Source organism: Acomys russatus, chromosome 10 (assembly GCF_903995435.1).
Source record: "Acomys russatus chromosome 10, mAcoRus1.1, whole genome shotgun sequence".
NCBI lineage: Eukaryota > Metazoa > Chordata > Mammalia > Rodentia > Muridae > Acomys > Acomys russatus.
The window spans coordinates 44,273,351-44,293,830 of record NC_067146.1 but is presented as its reverse complement, the minus strand read 5'-3'; the positions used below and the strand labels follow the sequence as shown (position 1 = coordinate 44,293,830).

General features: G+C 37.1%; 1 protein-coding gene across 1 annotated transcript in view; it reads right to left on the bottom strand.

The window, feature by feature from the left end:
• Positions 1-20,480, bottom strand: part of Sema3e (semaphorin 3E) — a 228,893-nt gene that overhangs the window by 95,965 nt on the left and 112,448 nt on the right. Inside the window, exon 2 of the mRNA XM_051152076.1 lies at positions 4,417-4,577. Coding sequence (XP_051008033.1) covers positions 4,417-4,577 — 161 coding nt within the window. The remainder of the gene's footprint in view (positions 1-4,416; positions 4,578-20,480) is intronic.

The window sequence follows — 20,480 nt, the reverse complement described above, 5'->3', positions numbered from 1 at the left end:
ATTAAGACATGGGGGATGATGTGTATACTATTGGAGCTTATTGTTCTGCTGTGATGAAACACTGTGATCAAAAGCAGCTTATAGAAGGAAAAAGTAATTTGGGTTTACAATTCCTGAATGATAAGAATCCATCATGATGACAAGTCATACCGGCAGGCAGATATGGTGTTCTGCAAGCCAGAAGCAGAGAGACAGAAAGAGATAGAAAGAACTGAAGGTAGGGTAAGGCTATATATTCTTCAAGTCTGCCCTAGTAACATATCCTCAAAAATGCTATCCCTCCTAAGCCTTCCTGGACAGCTCCATTAACTGAGGGACCAAGTGTTCCAATGCCTAAGCTTATGGATGATGTGTCTCATTCAAACTACCACACATCCTGTTGGTATCTACGGGGCAAAGACCAGGGATGCAGGTCAACATCCTAAAACATATAGAAAACCACCCTTCCTAACAGATATTGTTCAAGATTTCAGAAGACATCATACTAACATTGAGAAACCAGGAATAAAGAAAGCAAGTCGGAAAGCACTGAAAATACAACAGAAATGTTTATCAGTGGGAGAGCTTGCCCATTAGAAGAGCACTTAGATTTTCAGAGCTGAAACCACGGAAGACCTCAACTACTATTAAGCTCGCTCATTTTAAGCAGATGGTCTGTAAATATGCTTCGCGGGGATATGCCTATAAGCAGAAACAATAGAATGGGGCTTACTGAGCTACCAGGAGCTCTATTGCTAAGCATTTAAGTGAAAGAGGCAGGACAAGTACAAAATAAGAAATAGAAGTGGAAGAAGTTACCCTAGAGCCAAATACGCATAAACCCTGGTGCAATTCCTTGTGACCTGTCCTTGCTGTGGACCTGAGAGGGCCCTTTGCAATGTTGACATTTATGTTTGAATTAGCTACATTGAAACAGCTCTAAAGAACACGTAGGCTTTAGGCACCACAAAAATCAAGATATTTCTTTCAGGGCAGAAAAGATATTCAGTTTAATAGGGTTATAAATTGCTTTCATTTGCGTCCTTGCTAGATGCACCCTGAAGCTCAACGGCCTCATGTTCCGCCGTTGCCTCCCTCAGAGTTAGTTCATAAACGCCACTATGCTGCAGGTCTCCTACTCTTATTATTTCATGGGTCATTTCCTTCATAAAATCTCATTTTCTGGCATTAAAGGCCTGAGGGTACAATTAGGCCAAAACAATAAAGAAGAAATAAGAAGGAGATCCGATTTTCCCTACTTGGAGGGAAAACACATCAGAACAGGGGCTGCGGCATCTCTCCGTGCCCATAGAAGGCAACAGATCAGGGAAATGTATAAGCTATTCTGTATCCTAAAATGCCAGTTATAAACTCCAGGACCTTTCTATACGATGACTTGATCTGGTCGAAAGATGACAACATAAGAATCATATGTATAAGGCAAATGTTAAATTCTAATAGGCTAGAATGGAACATCTTAATAATTAGAAATTATACTTTTTATTTTTGAAAACTATTTTTGTCTTGTGATATGGGATGACCATGTCACATAATGCATGTGGAGATAGAGAACAGCTCTGGAAATCAGTTCTCTGCTTATACTAAGTGTTCCAGAGACTGGCCTCCTGTTGTCAGGCATATGCCATAATCACTTAAACCTGCTGTGCCATCCCCTCAGACCACACTCTAGCCACTTTAATAGAGATTGATCTGGCTTAATACCATATTAATTTTGTTTTTCATACATGCATAAAATGTTTACTGATAACTTTCCCCTGCATCCTCTCTCATCTCTCTCTTTCTACCCATACTACCCTCTTTCTAAGAGTCATGTTTTTGGTTTGATCTTGTGATCACATAGTTTAACAAGGGCCCTCTGTGTGCACTGAATTCCACTGGAGGCTGATGGAATCACAGCAGGTACCTACCTGCAGGCAGTGAGTCCCACTCTCTCTGAGCCTATCAGTAGCAAATTGTTCAGCAGTGGGGAGTAGGGCACTGAGAGTTCCTCGTCCATCAATACTTGGATGTTGACAGGGTCATTAGTATGAGATCTGATTTTCTTTCCTCTACATTACATTATTTCATCACAGAAAATCAGAGTAAATACACATTTTATTACTGAAAGTGACTTGGAAAGAGAGAAACTGAGATGTAAAAGGGACCATCCAGTAAGTGAGCTTAACTGGAAGGTCATGGACATGTATCTGGATTCACGTACAAAAGCACGTAGAGAAGAGGAGAGAAGTTGATATGCTTATTTGAATTCAAATGAGTACCAATGGTTATCTAATACAAGTGGTTAGCCATGAAGAAATATGCATAGCAGTAGCTTTATACCAACTCAGTAGACTATTTACATATTTAGGAATATATATATATATATATGATAAAGTCCTTGATTCAATCACATTCTTCTTTCTTTTCCAGCAAATATAAAGTATAACACTTAAGTACTCCTACGCATTGATATATTTGTTGTTTGAATTTGGGCAGTATCTGTTAGCTTTAATGAAGAAATATATTATTGATATTTATAATATATAGCATATGTTATTTTATATAAATATGTTATATAATATATAACTATATGGTTATATATATACGTATGTATATATATATATGATATCAAAATTGACTTTAAATTTTTTCTCAGAATTGTTGAAGAGGGTATGACTTAGAAAAATGTCAGAAAGATGTGGCCCTGAACAGGTGACCCTCCACATAGATGAGAAGCCTAGAGAAAGCCCAAGTAGCATATGATCTATTACACTGAATGAAATCTGAAGATCCCTTGGATTATTGTGAGCTAACCGCCCCTAGGGGTAGGTGAAAAGTCAGTGCCAGAAACAAAACCTAAGGCACGATAAAAAGCGCAGTTTTTCTTTTCACAACAAACAGGAATGCTGCAGGATGAGAAGGAAAGAGAAAGAAAAAAGGAAGAAGGAAAAGAAGTTATCTTTATGGTTCTAATATTTCCAACATGCAATTATTATTTAACCAAAATTTTTAGTCTTTGTATATTGGGAAGGTGGAGAACAGGCCATGGGTTGCAGGCAATAGGTGATGCAAAGATCACTAAATTTCTCTACTGAATAGGAAAAAAGCAAGATTTCGTCTCCTCTAAAGTTAACAGATACTACATATATTCAAACACCAACTAAGCCAGTGGAGAACAGAACACAATGCTGGCTGTCATAGTCACAGGGGGATGAGGAGGGCTCTGGTTGAACCAAGCACTTTAAGAGTGCTAATTATATCTTTTCCCACTAAGCTCTAGCTCCAGCTCCTAATGCACGAATATGAAACAAAAATAAAAAAGAATCTCAAGAAACTGCAAAGCATTTTAAGGTATTTTCTCTAGGAATTAGGATTTGGCAAACACTCGGAGAGTGCTGGTCTTTGTCATATTTTTAAAAAGAATTTTGAAAACACAGACTTGGCCCATTTTGATGAACATAAAAATAAAGCATAAACAAAGCGGATTATTTCACACACATTAATGCAAAAGAAAAAAAAAAACCCTATGATTTAAGTTTCTTCATGTTTCATGTAAAATTGACACAACTCTGAAAACTTAACCCAATTCTGTTTTGTGTAAGTTGCTTTCCTTCCTACAGTTAACCATTTTCAACATAAGATCTTACCTTTGTTTATTTGTTTGTTTGTGTTTTCAAGACAGAGTTTCTCTGTGTGTAGCACTGGATGCCCTGAAACTTGCACTACAGATGAGGATGGCCTTGAACTCACTGACATCCGTCTGCCTCTGCCTCCCAAGAGCTGGGATTAAAGGCGTGTGCCACCAGTGATCTTACTTTATATTCTACTTTACAGCAAGCTTAAGGAGCATCCACCTAATAATATCGTCAACAAAACCACACCAGCCAGTTATACTGATTTTGCTGGTTCATATTTGGATGTTGGAACACTATAGCCCAGAGGTACCGTTATTAATCCAGGATCCTGCAATTCAGGTGTCAAGACAGCGGGTGTGGTGACAAACATCACTCACTATGCAAAACACAAAATCACAAGGCAAGCATCTCTCTGCAAATATTGATATCAAGGGTGTGCTAGAAAAATCCATGTATGATGCTTTACAAAATTTCCCCAAATTGTTTTCTTTTAATAGAGATTTTACTTCAATTAAGTCAGATCATTCCAAATTTAATTTAATTTAATTAATTTTTTGAGACAGTTTTTTCTCTGTGTAGCCTTGGCTGTCCTGGACCAGCTTTGTAGACGAGGCTGGCCTCGAACTCACAGGGGTCCACCTGCCTCTGCCACCAAAGGGCTGGGATTAAAAGCATAAGCCACCACACCCAGCTCCAAATTTAATTTTAAAGTGGTAGGCACAATGAAAAAAATTTCACCTAACACCATTGTCCTACCAACCCCTCTGTTATTTCCCTCTTCAGACACTTGGTGTTTCAATACCTCTCTGTAGCCATCACTGATTCGCTCCAAGTTCAGGGAATACACAAGGTCTCTGCCTCCTACAAAGAGTCGTTCTTGATACTCATCCAGCAGCATTGTGTGGAGATCAAGAAATCCAAAGGGGCTTTGAAATATTGATGTCCTGTTCAGGTCCAAGAGTTCTGAAATGCAAAGAGAGGTCTACACTAAGTACACGAGAACACTTAATACTGTCTATAACATCTTTCTCAAAGCCAAGTTTTCATATTCATTTTAGTGATATGAATCCTTAAATTGAATTATCCAAAGAAGTTTAGAAATATCCTCGGCATCCACGTGGACCATCACTTAGGTCTCCCAATACTTCAAAGTAATGATGCTCCAAGTCCTTTATATAAAATGGGATAGTTTTTACTCATAGCATAACCATATTCTTCCTTATTCTTTAAGTTATCTCTAGATTCTTAAGCTACTTAGCACAAAGTAAGTGCTTTGTTAATTGCTATACTTTATCATGCAGGGAACAATGAGAAAAGTCCTGGTATGTTCAGGAAAGGTATGACACGTTAAATGGATGACTATATAGTCATATGACAATATGTTTTAATCTGTAAGCATTAAGATATTTATTAATTTACTAGTCTGAATACCCAAATCAAAATTTAGTTGTAAGGTAAATATTGAATGCTTTTAAGATATGGACAAAATTATCAACAATAATTACTTTGTAGTGTGATGTAAAAAAAAAAACATTGTAAAACTTCTCTTTACATAACAAGACGTAATATCTACACTAAACATGCACAAGTGCGTCTAGTTAGTTCCAATAGTTACCAACTCAGAAAAATCATGTGTCTACCCAAAACTGATATTGAGAATCATATCCAAATCAAACTGCACAGAACTGGCAACAACCACTTTGTAATCACAACTCTGATTACTCTGAAAACCCACTGGGGATCTGCTTTCCACAGTTGTGATTCAGGCTATCCTCATGCATTCTTGCTTATATTAGGAATAACAAACAATATATTTGGGGTGCATATATTAAATTGGAGAAATCAGAATCTGACAAAGCCTTACATGTGCACTTGTTTGTTGGAGGTATGAGTTTGAGTTTCATTTGCCAGTTCAGCACTTTAGGACATCTAAGTTGATATATGAGAGCTTTTGGTAATGAAAAGAAATATTGCCTCAAAGACATGGCTGAGTACAGAAGAACCACTGAAGTATGCTTGGGGAAAAGGGAAACTCATCCTGAGAAATTTAATGCCTACCCACTCATAGAGTGTGGAGTCTTACTGACTAGAACACTAAGACACAAGCAGTAAATGAAAGTATAAAATATATTCAATATTTTATAATATGAAAAATTCTTAAAGGTGAAATTGCTTCTCCTCGCTGTGAAGAATCCAGGAGGCAGGGGGTTTGAGAATTCAAGGCCTGCCCAGGCTTCTTAATGAGACTTGTTTTAAATAAACAAAACAGAAATGATAGAGTGAAAAAGAGTGTTCCTTATCTAGTTTTCTGCCTTGTACGCTCAAAGTTCTGTGGAGTAGAGTTACCCTTAAATCTTTGGTTTAAATCAAGCAATCTTGTAAGATTTAAAAATTCTGTATCGACATCACATTTGAGACATTGAACCATTTGGTCTAAGAAAGGAAACTTAGACCAAATCTTGAGGGTAGGCCTAAAGGAATATCAGGTATTTTTTTGGAGGAAGAGGAAAATTGGAATTAAAGAGAGATTAGATAGAGTCCCTTGAATTCCCAAGGGGGAAAAAAGGCCCAATTAATATTTTTTAAGTTAAAAGTCATACTGTCTTCCTTACTAGACATTCACAAACTAGAAAAGCACATTTTAGGATTCAGCCTCCTGGAAAATATATAGAGCAAAGCTCTATGTTGACATTATGCGTGGTCTTTATAAATGAGAGCTGATTTCTTGTGAGCCCTGATAAATTCCCTCTTCTCCATAAATTTCCCAGGTAGTCTGATGACTTGCTGATATTTTCCATTTCAGTGCATAATAAGATTTTTATCTTAAATGGGTAAAAGTCCAAACAAAGAATGACCACATAGTAGTAACACGTTTTAGACCAAAGAGAGTCAGTGGTCAAAGAGAATGCAATGCAAAGCTCAGGAAATTAAATTCTCGGAAATCAATGAAATATATAAAGGGATACTAATATGAGGCTCCTTGCCTTAATTATTATCAGAGTTTAATAGATAAAGCCAGGATTGTTTATTGAAGACATGGAATTGTATTGAGAACTTATGAGGCTATTGCCTGAGTTCAGTCCATCTACTGAAATTCTTGTTTACTTGTGGATGAGGTCATTAACACCTCATAATCTCTCCATATACATGAAAAGATAGATACCAACTTCTACTTATTATAAATTTTCCTCTCCTGCCAAGCTTATTACAATTCTAAGCAATTAAAGATTCTTATTTCTTTGTCAATAATAACAGATGTTATTTACTGTGTCACCAATCATTATTTTTTTATGGACTAACCTCTTCTCTGATCCATTCGGCTTCTTTAGAGCCCTATAGAACCCCCCATCCCCCAAAGAACCAAAAAAATACAAAGGTGCACTTGTGATACTGTAGACAAAGCAAAGCAGAAGGAAAGGACTGGAGAATACATTAGACTGTGAAAATTATGTACACCCTGATTTTCTTTTTTTAGATATATATTTTATTAATTTATTCATATTACATCTCAATTGTTATCCCCTCCATTGTATCTTCCCATTCCTCCCTCCCTCCCATTTTCCCCTTACTCCCCTCCCCTATGACTGTGTATGAAGGGTACTTCTTCTCCCTGTATATGCTCATAGGGTATCAAGTCTCTTCTTGGTAGCCTGCTATCCCTCCACTGAATGCTACAAGGCCTCCTCATTCAGGGGACGTGGTCAAATATGGGGCACTAGAGTTCATGTGAAAGTCAGACCCCACTCTCCACTCAACTGTGGAGAATGTAGATCTGGGTAGGGGTTCGAAGTTTACTACACGTATTGTTCTTGGCTGAAGCCATAGTTTGAGCGGGACCCCTGAGCCCAGATCCACCCATCATAATGTTCTTGTAGGTTTCTGAAATTCCATCTTACACCCATCAGAATGGCTAAGATCAAATATTCAAGTGACACCACATGCTGGTGAGGATGTGGAGAGAGAGGAACATTCTTTCATTGCTGGTGGGAATGCAAACTAGTACAGCCACTTTGGAAATCTATCTGGCGCTATCTCAGAAAACTGAGAATAAGGCTTCCTCAAGACCCAGCTATTCCACTCCTTGGAATATACCCAGAAGATGCTCCAGCACACAACAAGAAAATTTGTTCTACCATGTTCATAGCAGCCTTATTCATAACAGCCCGAACATGGAAACAGCCTAAGTGTCCCTCAGTAGAAGAATGGATAAAGAAACTGGTACATTTACACTATGGAATACTACTCAGCTATTAAAAACAAGGAATTCCCAAAATTTGTGGACAAATGGATTGAACTAGAAATGATCACAATGAATGAGTTCCCCCAGAAGCAGAAAGAGTCAAATGGTATATACTCACTTATATCTGGACACTAGTCCAAGGGGCATGTTCCATGAAAGTTTTCACTTACCAGGAAAGTGGGACAGAGGGGAGGACATCCTATTGGGACTCTAGATGAGAGAAGCATGGGAGAATCGGGAAACAGAAGGATCCAGAGGGTCCTAGAAACCCACCCTAATTTTCAATGACCATTAGTTCCCTCTCCCCGACCCCCAGCAGGGTAAGGTACGACATTGTAAAAGCGTAAGTTATCATTATCTTTATCCTACTAAGGGAAAAAAAATCAGTCAACCTACGTTTAATGTCTTCAAGTGATGAATGCTAGTAAAGAAGAAAACATTCAGATTATCTCTTTAAATGTGATAATTAAAGTACAGCTAGCATGTACATTAACACCAAATTCTTACATACAGAACCTGGGGTATCAAATTTTAGTTATGAGTTTGAGCTTAGTTGCTTAGGCAACTCTGGATAGCCTTTAAGCTTCTTTGGATTGCATTCATTATATGTTTATTCTTTTTGCCTTGATAATTTTTAATTGATTGACTCAATTGCATTTTGAAGGTGAGGGTGACAACACAGCATAAAAAGGAAACCAAACCTGCCGTTGAATTAACAGTGCCCATACAGAACATCCCAAAGAAAGGGTGGAATGCTCAATAAATAAGGCCTACTTTACTGTATTGACTCTTATCCAAAGAGTAATAGTTAAATTATTTGTTTTATTTTTTAATATTTAAATAATTATATGATGAGGTAAGTGTTTTCTTTTTGTTATTGTTACACAATGTTTGAATATTATTTATCCTGAATCATTCATATTACATCAGAAGAAATTGCTGCCAAAATACGTAAGACTGAATGTCATCACACACCCTAGGCAACAAGTCAAGAAAGTTTATTTTATTCATGTAGATATTTCTCATAATAATTGCTTAGTGATTTTCCTAATTAAAAGAAAAAGAACCCAAGGGTTAAATATAATGTGTTTTAAACCTTTTCCATTTGGGAGATGCTAAGCATATCGCATGCTTCTGCTGCTCCTGACTCTGACCACACTCGCAACAGAACAGTACCGGCTGTGGCTCCCTAAGCAGCTCAGGCTTGTCAACAGAAGTATTATCTCAGAATCACACAGATAAGCAAAACACATTCTTTCAATGGTTTGTATTTTTCACGCTCATGTTCACAAGCAACCCCCCTTTTTTTATCATTAATCTTATAATATTTTTACTAGGCCTTTGCAGTCCTTCCTAATAGTAATTATATATCATAATCTTTGATATTGTCAAAAAAGTTGACAGTAATGTTGTGGAAGTTTTGGTTTCTTAAAATTCTCAGTTATGTTACACAAACATGCTTTATTTTAATCCCAAGTGTAGGATACGGAGGTTGCTCCAGTTCATCCATGTGTGATAACAGCATCTTGAGAGAGCATGCGATCTTTGTCAATAGAAAACTGCCTTGTACAGAGGCATTGTCTTTGCCAGGTGGAAAAAATACGAGAGCCCAGAGAGAAAAAAGAAACAGGGATGTGAGAGGAACTCTTGAAGGAAATAGTTGGAGAAGGAAGAGAAGCCTCCTGCTGCATTTGCTGTTGCGGGCTGAATATCCTGACAACAGAGATAGGTATTGTCCCAAAGAATTCAAAGACCTGAAACAGTACGAAACAGCCAAAGAGAAAGAACTACATCTCTTCTCATTTCTCTCCTACCTGGTGTTGGGGTGTTGGAAGGGATTGGGGTGAAGAAAGGGGAGTGAGGTATAAAAAAACAAAATAAAGTAGGTTTTAAAATATCAAAGCCTACACAGTATTGATTATAAAATAGGATTTGTGCTTTAGACATACATCTACAATAACAGGCACTGTCTTCCATTATAGAACTGGGTTTTGAAAAGGATGTGTGTATTTAATTTTATGTTTATTCTATATTAACTCCACTCTTCTACTTTATTTACTTAACTTACTTATGCTTCTATGAATCTAAAATTATGTACACTAATATTTTCAATTAAATTAATAAATAATGTTTTAGATGAGTTAGGAAAAAAGAAAAACAGTTTAAAGGCAGTATGAATTACTACAATTCTTAAATATTCCTCTAGCATTTGACATTGTTAAAATAAATCCTATCCTCTCTCCAAATTGACCTTAAGCTCCCCTATACCTAAAGAAAAAGTCAGGGCAATATAATCAACAGCAAAATGAAATTATGTGCATTGAAGCATTGCAAAGTGCCAGGGATTAGTAGAAAATTCTCCTAAGGTAATCTGAGGAGGAATGCTCAAAAATATCACAGTGACCTTCAACATCACAAAGAAACAGTGTGTCATGCTTGACAACTGTTCCTAGAGTGTTCAGTGAAAACCATTGGTCTATATCAATATCCAGGCTGCAAAAACCACAGCTGTCCATGATATTCAGGAAAATAACTTTTGGAAACATGGAAATGAAATTAGGTAATACAAATCCTAGGACAGAAAACTAGGTTTTGTGGTAGCTAGAAAATGAACAGAAGTCCACATAATCGGTCTCTAAGGAAATTCTCCATCTCCATCTTGGTTTTTGTTTTTGTTTTTGTTTTTTTCTTTCTTCCTTTTAAATGCCAGGTAGCCTGCTTCAGTTTACTGTTTCTGGAGTTTCTCCATTAATTTCTTCATGGCCAAAAACTCTTGTTGGCCTCCAATTGAGTGATACCCAACACTGTATAGCAATAGTTTTTCTACTTAATTCATCTTCTCAAGACGAATAATATAATTGGCTCATGAATGTTTACACTTCATATGTAGCTGGCTTCTTCCAGGTTGCTTTATCAGTCTAATTGGCTCCAATTACTCATCTGTAGTTAAGCGTGAATGTCATGTTGTGAACAGTGTGGTCCCAATAATTATATGGCACTAGAGCAGTCAAGAGAAAGGCTGTACTTCAATTCCACAGGCAAACCTACTCAATGGCAAATGTCTTGAAGTCTGTATTTCCACTAGACTGAAGAAGTTGGCTTGATGTTTATAGATATTCAATATAATCTTACTGAATGTTGGAAAACAAACTTCTGCTAAAATCTAAATCATATTTTCCTTTGTAGATATGAACTATGCTAACTAAATCCTCAGAGTCATTGACAGCACTAGATAAAAGAACATGCATTTGCTAGGAATTGAAATATGTTGGATTTATAAAATGGGCATTCTAAACATAAAATTGGTCAATACTATAAAGCATAAAGTTTGATAAAGAACAAAAAACAGTTACTAGAAGTAAAGTATTTATATATAACACAATTAAATTATTTATATACAAGAAAATAAATTTATGGCATTTTAATTATGTTGAAAATATTATTTTTATAAAAATATTATTGCTTGTGTTATATTAGTAGCATTTTATATAATGAAACATAATAAATCTTACTAAGAAATTAGTATAAAATAACAATTTTCATAGAATTTTTAAAAGCTAAAACTATTAAAAATATGATTCAAAAATTCCATACAATATTCTACTTAATTTACTTTTCTATAGCGAACACAAGTCAAATAATTAAAATCAGAGTTAAATCTCAAGACAGTGCATTTGTATAATAAAATGTCTTTAATCTAGAAGGACTGTCAAGGTAATAATAATAGCTGATTCACGTTCATTGTTCAGTCATGTGTCATTTACCTCATTTAATAAACATGATTGCTCTTCAGAGAAAAACTTTATTTTCTATATGTAAAAATGACAATTTACAGTAAATCTGTGCACAACTGAGGATATTTGGTTGGTTTTGGCACAAAATTTGTGCAAGAGGAGTTGATTAGAGAGTTTTAGTATATATACATACACACATATACACAGAAATATATGTATTTATCATCAATTAAAGAAAAGAGACCACATATTTGGAAGAAAGTCAGGAGGATTACATTGAGGTTTGAAGCAAAGTAAGAGAAGAGAGAAAATATATGATCATACCATAATCTAAAACAAACCAAAACGAAACTTTTACACACAGATTAAATGCGAAGGAAATCATACAGAGTCATAGAACACAGTCACTCCTCTTCTGTTCCAACATCAAAAAGCAAAACAATTGTTTGATTACAATTTACTGATAAGACAATCCTATTGGAGCTGAAGAAATGTCTCAATGATTATGGGCACTGACTACTCTTCTGGAGGTCCCAGGTTCAGTTCCCAGCACCTATATATTGAGCCACAACTGTCTGTAACTCCAGTTCCAGCAGACCAACACCTTCACACAGACATATGTGCAGGCAAAACACATATGTGCATAAAATAAAATATATAAATTATTTGAAAAGTTGGGGGAGTGGAGAGATCTCTTAGTGGGTCAATAGCACTGGCTATTCTTTCAGGGTTCCTGAATTCAATTTTCAGCACCCACATGGTGGCTCACAACCACCTATTAGTGAGATTCAATTGATTCCCTCTTCTGGGATAGAGATGGAAATGTAAACAAAGCACCCATATACATAAAAGGCATTAAGTAAATAAATCTTTATTTATTTATTTATTTTTAAGAAAAAGAGGGCTAGAGAGATGGCTCAATGATTAAGAACACTCTGCTCTTCCAGAGATCCTGAGTACAACTCAGGCAACAACATGGTGGCTCACAACCATCTATACTGGGCTCTGATGCTTTTTTATGGAATGCAGGTGTACATGCAGATAGAGAACTTGTATACAGTATACATGAATTAAATAGATAAACCTTTAAAAAGAAAAAGGTGTAGTCTATGAAGGGATTATATTATATAAGCAACTGATTTTTTTTTCAGAGCCTCATATGGCATACAATTTAGAGTAGAAGCTTTCCTATAGTTTATCATTTTGATTTTATATCATTAAAAATAAAAATAACAGAAATCTGGGCATGGTGGCACACACTTGTAATCCCAGAATTCAGGAAGGCAGAAGCAGGTGGAGTACTGTGACTTCCAGGCTAGCCTGGTCTACAAAGCAAATCCAGAACACAAGAAAACACAGAAATTCTATCTTGGAGACACACACACCCACCCACACACACACACACACACACACACACACACACACACACACACACATACCACCACCACCACCACCACCACAACAACAACAACAACAGCATCAACAGAAAAATTAACCTTAATATCAATTTAATGGATTTTCACATGACTTTTATTTATCAGTTGGTGACATTCAGATTACATATTTGATTTTTAGAATAAAATGAGTTAATTTTCTAATGAACTACAGAGTTTCAAAATCTGTTTTGGTGCACAGTTGATAGGCAAAGTATGACAAGAAGTGGTCCCCTCCCTTCCCAGAGAGGACATTTCTCTCTGATCTTTGGCTCAGCTATGCCATGGACTTGGCATGTTTACCAAGCAGAGGCTAACTCCTTTATCCCTTCCCATAGCTTTAAACTGTCTGGAGGAAAGAAACAAAAATCTACAGGAAGAGAGGGACAAAGGGACGCTAATCCCAGTCAATCCCCACAGGATGGTACAGATAATGGGCAGTGCTGACTTGGGGAGGAGAGTGGCATCTTGAGTTCTTTTTCCCCTAAAAATAGCACGAATCACTTGGGAAAGAAGGACAAAGAAACAAGACAGCACGGAGTGTACCAACTCCGAGTTCATCCGGAAATTTTCTAAAGAGGGAACTAATTATTATAGCTAAGCTGCATGCTAATTATCAGCTGTCAATGAAGATTTACACGGAGGATTTAGTCATTTCCTCTCCGGGCCTTTCTTGTTAACCTGCAAGGCTCATGTGCTAAAACTCACTGACATCGATAAATTAAGGCACGATTCTCTACAGTTAAAATATATTTAGGTGCTGCACTTTTGTGTGTAAGACCTAAGATGCAGGAAGACAACACGTATATTATCTAACTCACGAATTTAAATGGGTTTGCTTCCTTCTTAAATATACATTTCTTGTTCCACTGGCAACCACCAAGGAAGAACTTTGAGAGACTTGGTGCTGTAATTAAACATGCCATTATTTCCCAAATCAACGACATTGTTCATTGTCTCCTGAAGTTTATGCAAACAAACACATTATTAACAAAAATAAAATACTGAAATATCCACTAAAGATTTCAATCTCACAGTTAAAATAGGAGTATTTCTTGTATCATGCTTTGATGATTTTGACAGACATATGAGTACTAACCACCAGTAATTATGTAGAAAAGACTAATTTTTTAAATGGAAGCAATTGAGGTGTTGAGAATGTAGTTTATTGACAGAGTCCTTGCTTCACACATATGCATCCCAAGTTATGCAATAAGCCAAAATACCAGTTGACGTTTTTAAAGATACTAACATGGGATTGCTATGATTTCCTAGTTGCTCTTTTTGTAATGGACAATGCTAGCCTTTCATGCATTCATTGAATCTTTAAATTCTTTGTCACAGGTCAAAAGTTATAAGGCAATGCAATAGACTAAAATTTTCAATTAAATGTTATTTTTGAAGACAGTAAAATAACTGCAATGTACATAAGGGAATACAGTAAATAATCCTTTACTTTAAAGATCAAAATGTAACTCTGAATTTAAGATTCCTTGAGTTTTTATCTTCTCTACTTTTTCTTCTAGCAGATTTAGTGTGTTGCAGTTTATGCTGATGTATTTAATCCACTTGGACTTTAGTTTTGTGCAAAGTGAAAAATCTGGATCTATTTGCATTTTTCTACATGTAGACATTTGGTTGGACCAGCACCATTTGTTGAATATGCTTTTTTTTTTTTTTTAATTGTATGGTTTTAGCTCTTTCAACAAAAATTAAGTGTCCATAGGTGTGTGGGTTTATTTCTGAGTCTTAGATTTGATTAGACTTATCAACCAGTCTATTGCTGTGCCAGTGACATATAGTTTTTATTACTATGCTCTGTGGTATAGCTTAAAGTCAGGGATGGATACCTTAAAAAGTTCTTTTATTTATAGGATTGTTTTTAGCTATATTGGGTCTTTTTGTTTTTCCAGGGTCTGTAAAGAATTGCTGACACCTTCTAACTAGACAGAACTCCTATGGAGAGAGAGAAACACCAACTCAAACACAAAATCTTTGCCCCAAAATTTACCCTGCCTACAAAAATGTGCAGGGATAAAGATGGAGCAGAGATTGAGGCAATGTCTATCCAATGTCTGACCCAACCTGAGACCCACCCCACGGAAGAGAGCCAACCTCTGGCACTACTAAGGATACTCTGCTATGCTCACAGACAGGAGCCTTGCACAGCTTTCCTTTTAGAGGCTCCACCCAACAGCAGATGGAAACAGATGCGGAGACTCATAGCCAAATATTGGGTGAAGAGTAGAGTCTTATGAAAAAGTGAGGGACAGATAGACTGTACTAGAGGTGAGAGAAGCTTCACAAGAGGACCAATGGAGCCAATTAACTAGGGGCCAGAGGGGCTTGTGGAGACTGAATCATCTAACCAAGGACTATGCATGGATTGAACCTAGACTGCCTACACAGATGTAGCCAAATGACAGCTCAAGGGTCATGTGGGTCCCCTAATAAGGGCAGCAGGGACTCTGTTGCCTGTACTCTGTTGCTTAAGTTTTGATCACTTCACTCTGGTGGGGCAGCCTCAACCGGTCATAGAGGAAGACGACGTCCTCAGTCCTGATACAACTGATGAGCTGGGGTGGGTTGGTGGTGGTGGTGGTGGTGGTGGTGGGGCTACCCTTCTCAGAAGTATAGGAGACTGGGGAAGCAGGAGGGAGGGTGAGATGGGAGGAGAGGAGGAAAGGGGCAAGAGGATATAAACTTAATAAGTAAATTAATTACTTAGTAAATAGCAATAAATATTTGATTCTTGTAGTTTATTCATATTAAGGTTTTAATGCCTGTATTGAGTTCCATGTCTGTATTGATTTAGGCAACTTCATACTGGCAGTCTTGCTCTAATGGTATCAAAAAAGTCCTAAGCTTATCAAATGCAGAACGAGCCCTTGTTGGTCTTATTTCGTTTACCTTATATATTTTTCTTTATTATTATATAAAACAAGTTTCACAAGAATGGTATACTTTTCCTTTTGGATATGGTGATATCACTCAGGCTTAAACCACTCCATACATTTTATTTAGTGGAGACTAAAGATGTGTTAAGTGAATAAACTTTTGTGTGATCAAACTTCCATATTGTGAAGTAATAATAATTGCCATATTTTTATAAGAATCCTATTATCCACACCATCTAAAGGGCAGTCAACATAAATGGGTTTCTTTTTCTTGTCTTAATGTTGACAAGCTACAAGGCAAGGGCTAATCATGGTGAATTTCCTTGTAGAATCAGACATTTTTTATTACATTGTGTCATGAAGCTGTGCTTACTCTCATAATACAAATAAAGATTAAATAGAGAATTCTGTATGTATCCAACCATTATGATCAGTAAAAATACCTTATGTGTTTTTAAACTAAAATAAAAAATGACTTGTTATGAAGAAATATTTAGGTTAACCTTATAGTTTTTCTTTGCCCCCCACACCCATCTCAGCTTACTTGAAGAAATATATCTTATTTCTTCAGGAAATTTGCTTTATTTTTATTTTCTATTTGTTTATAAGAGTCGATATAAAATCAGTTCCACAGAGCTATTTCCAATCTGCCCATGACATTTAAATTCTAAGTGCAAAAAAAAAATCAGTCAAATATTCCTTAAACATTTTTACTGTTGCTATTAAATTTTGGTTTCTATTGAATTTCCACATATAACCTGGTACTCATTTTGTTTTGTAAGGATGGGAACAGGGTCCATTTCAGTGCAGGTGGATGGTATGATGTGGTCTTTCAGCAACACAGCAAAACTGTTTCCACTTTCATACTTCCAATAAAAACCTATACTTTCACCTATAAGAAAACAAATCATTCCTCAACCACATAATTTAATCTTGAAAAATATTTTATATAAGTGGTTTTCAGATTAATTAAGTGTGCCCAGTCTACATTTGTAACTTTGATTAGCATTATGTCTTTAAGTTGGTGTAATACCATACCCTAATGACTAGTGTACATCTTGGATACTTTCTATAGCAACAAGACTCCACTCTCATAATTACAACAGTGAAGGAATTATAACAGAAGGCCAAGAAGACTGAGGAACAACTTTATAATATTGTATATCCTGTTAATGAAATAGAAATTGAACCTACTGACCCACATTACAATATAGAGGAAAATAATTCTGTTGGTGGATATTTTCTGGGATGTGGAAATGAGCTTGTGGGGTATTTGTACTTGATTTGTTTGGAAAGGCTATACAGCCACCGAAACCTTACTCCCAGTTAAATTGCATGCCGTTCAATTACTGCAGCTGCAGCCACATGAGGCAGATGCCTCCTGGTAGGTAATGGGGCCCCCTGGGTGGGTGGGTTCTCTTCAGATGAGTCTGGGAGCAACATGAGGAGGAGAGACAAGCCACTGCTATGTGTCCAATTCACTGATGACCACCATTCACAAAAGTTGCCTTAGAAACTAAGCTGTTAACAAATTCCTGTGTTTTCCTCTTCTGGAAGTTCTCAATTAGCACTGACTCCTTTCCCAGAAAACTTTGTTGTTTATAACCTGTCACAAAGCAAATAGAGGCTAAGAAGACCACCCATAAATTCTTTGGAATCCAGCGGTGTGGGAGACTTATTCATACGGAGTGAGAGAATGCAATCTGCATGGGTTCCTGCCCCTTCCCATCACTCCATCAGAGATAACAGTTCCATTTCACAGACCAGTAGAGAGAGAGTCACAGAGACACTCAACAACTTCTTAAGCTCAGGAAGTATCGCAAAAGAGAAAATTAGAAGAAAATAAAATGAAGAAAACATCCACCTCACCAGGTATGGTGGTGCATGCCTTTAATCCCAGCACTTGGAAGATAAAGGGAGGTTGGTGAGTTCAAGGCCAGCCTGGTCTACAAAGTGTGTCCAGGACAGCCAGGGTTACACAGAGAAACACTGTCTCAAAAAACCAAACAAACCAGCAAAAATGCACCTCTATCAGCTTTCAATAACTAAAGGAAATAACAGTCTCTGAAAACAAACACTATTTTGCCAAATATGCCAAGACACTTGGTTCTTTTCCAGTGTTACAACTGAATGTATCAACTGAATTTTTGAAAATAATGTTCCTGCCAGATGGAAGCAAGAGTAAAATACTTTAACCCATAGCAATTTCCAGCCTGAGACTTTGTCAGAACAGATGCATGCAACCAAGTAGCTGGCCATCCATCATCAAGTCAAATGTGATTTTTAAAAAAATCTTGGATCTCTCTGGCAAGGTCATTGCTCCTATGTGGGAAAAGACATTCCACATAAAATTGGGAAGCAAAAAGTCAATTTTCTATATTTGCCATTGTCAAGAACAAAGAGCAACTGCATTAACCCTTCATGCTCGAGGTCTTTCCATCAAGGTGATGCTCATGGTGAAGGATTAGGATTTAACATCTTTTTATTTTAATTTATTATAATTTATTCAGATTACATCCTCACTGTTATCCCCTCACTTATATCTTCCCAGTCCCACCTTCTCTCCCTTTTCTGACCTAATCCCCTCCCCTAGACCTTTGACAGAAAGGGACCTCCTCCCCCACCTTATGGCCACAGCATATCAGAGTTTACCCTTCCTCTGTGTGCCTGCAGGGCCTCCCCACCAAAGGGAAGTGATCAAATCGGTGGCAGAAGAGTTCATGTCAGAGGCAGTCCCCATTCACTCCACAACTGTGAAGAATGAGCTGTCCATTGGCTAGATCTGAACAGGGGTATGGATTTGCTGCATGCATTGTCCTTGCTTGGTGCAACAATTTGTGCAGGCCCCGTGAGTTCAGATTGGGATAGATGCTGGGACTTGCTGCTGGACTCACAGTGGAGCACTGAGAGTGGTATGGAAGAGTGGGGGAATGGAAAGACACAGAGGGTTCAGCAGCCCCACAAGCGGACATCAAGGCTGCCAAATCTGGACCCAGGGAAGCCTGCACAAACTGTTGCACCAATCAAGGATTTACCATCATAATACAGGTGTGTGTGTGTGTGTGTGTGTGTGTGTGTGTGTGTGTGTGTGCACCCACGCACGTGCGTGCTGTCTGTCTGTCTCTGTGTTTCAAAGACAGAGACGCACAGAGACAAATAGCAGCAATCAAAACAACTGAAATGTATACTTCGGTGCTGTAGCTATCAGAAGCAAGCCGGCAGCATACAAACTTTCGTATTAAAGTTTTTTTTATACATTCCAGCTGGGAAAAAGAAGTTGACAGTTGAAACTAGTATAAATATTATGAAGAAGTGAGTTTTGAGTTAGATTCTTACTACTAATGCAACCTAAATGAATTACGAATCAAGATACTGACATTTCAAAATGAAGTCTCAGCTTGCTTGGTAAAGCACAAATTAAAACATCCAGAGACTCATAACTTACACACACACACACACACACACACACACACACACACACACACACATTTACAAAATTCGGTTCTTAAATATTAAATGCCTCCAGTTTTAAGACAGTAATAGAGCAGTGAACAACTAATAGAACTTGCATTTTGTTTCATTAATAGAGTTGTTTTAACGTATTAGTGGCATATTAAGCATTTCATCTTGGAAAGGGTAGGGGCACCATGTGGTAGAATTTGAAAATGTGGTGCAGGAAGACCCTTAATAGAAACTGTTTAATCATTTAATCATTTTGGAGTAACTCCTGTCATTAAAGTTTTGCAACTTTGGTAGGTCCTTCAGGAAATCTTATTACAATTTTGAAAGTCTGGGGAAGTATTGTATTATAATCCTGTATCAACTGATAATTATGCTTTGTTTGAACACTTGATGTAGGTCTAGCATAAGCATAAAGTTAGGTGAGCCAATGGGAGGGTGATTCCCAAGTAAGAAGAAAGTGATAGTGTTAGGGAAGAGGTCTGTTTGTGCAGAAAGAAAGGGAGAGTGTGGAAGGGGACACAAATACAGGGTTTGTGGAATTGCCCCAAGGCCAGGCTTCTAGGCCCTGATGCACATAATTGCTATGCCACAACAGAGTGGTAAAATGTCAAGAACAGTACATCTCAATGTTCTGTTCTGAAGGCAGTCAGACACACTTGGTGACACATGAATTCATGTCTGCATGATGTCAAAATCCTACCTTCCTACACAATTCAAAATTTACTTGGTCACCCTCAATCTGGCAGGAAAAAAAATGTTGTATCTATGGTAAGTTCAGTGTTGTTGTACAGATGGGATTCTTCATGTTACTTTTTATCTTATCTTGATTAATCCTAGAACAGGATTTTATATTGTGTTGCATACTAGGGTACCCCCAAAGCCCTAAGATGCTTATTTCTGCATCTTACATCTGCTTACATCTGTGAGGTGTATTTGGTCTGACACTGAGTTTTAAAAACATCTCCAGTAATTCCAGTATGATATAATGATTTAGAACTTCTATCGTAAAAAAAAATTCTACCGGATGGGTATTCATATAATCACAGGGCCCACAAGATTGGCAGTGAGGTACACAGAATTGCCAGGCTGCCAGACATGGG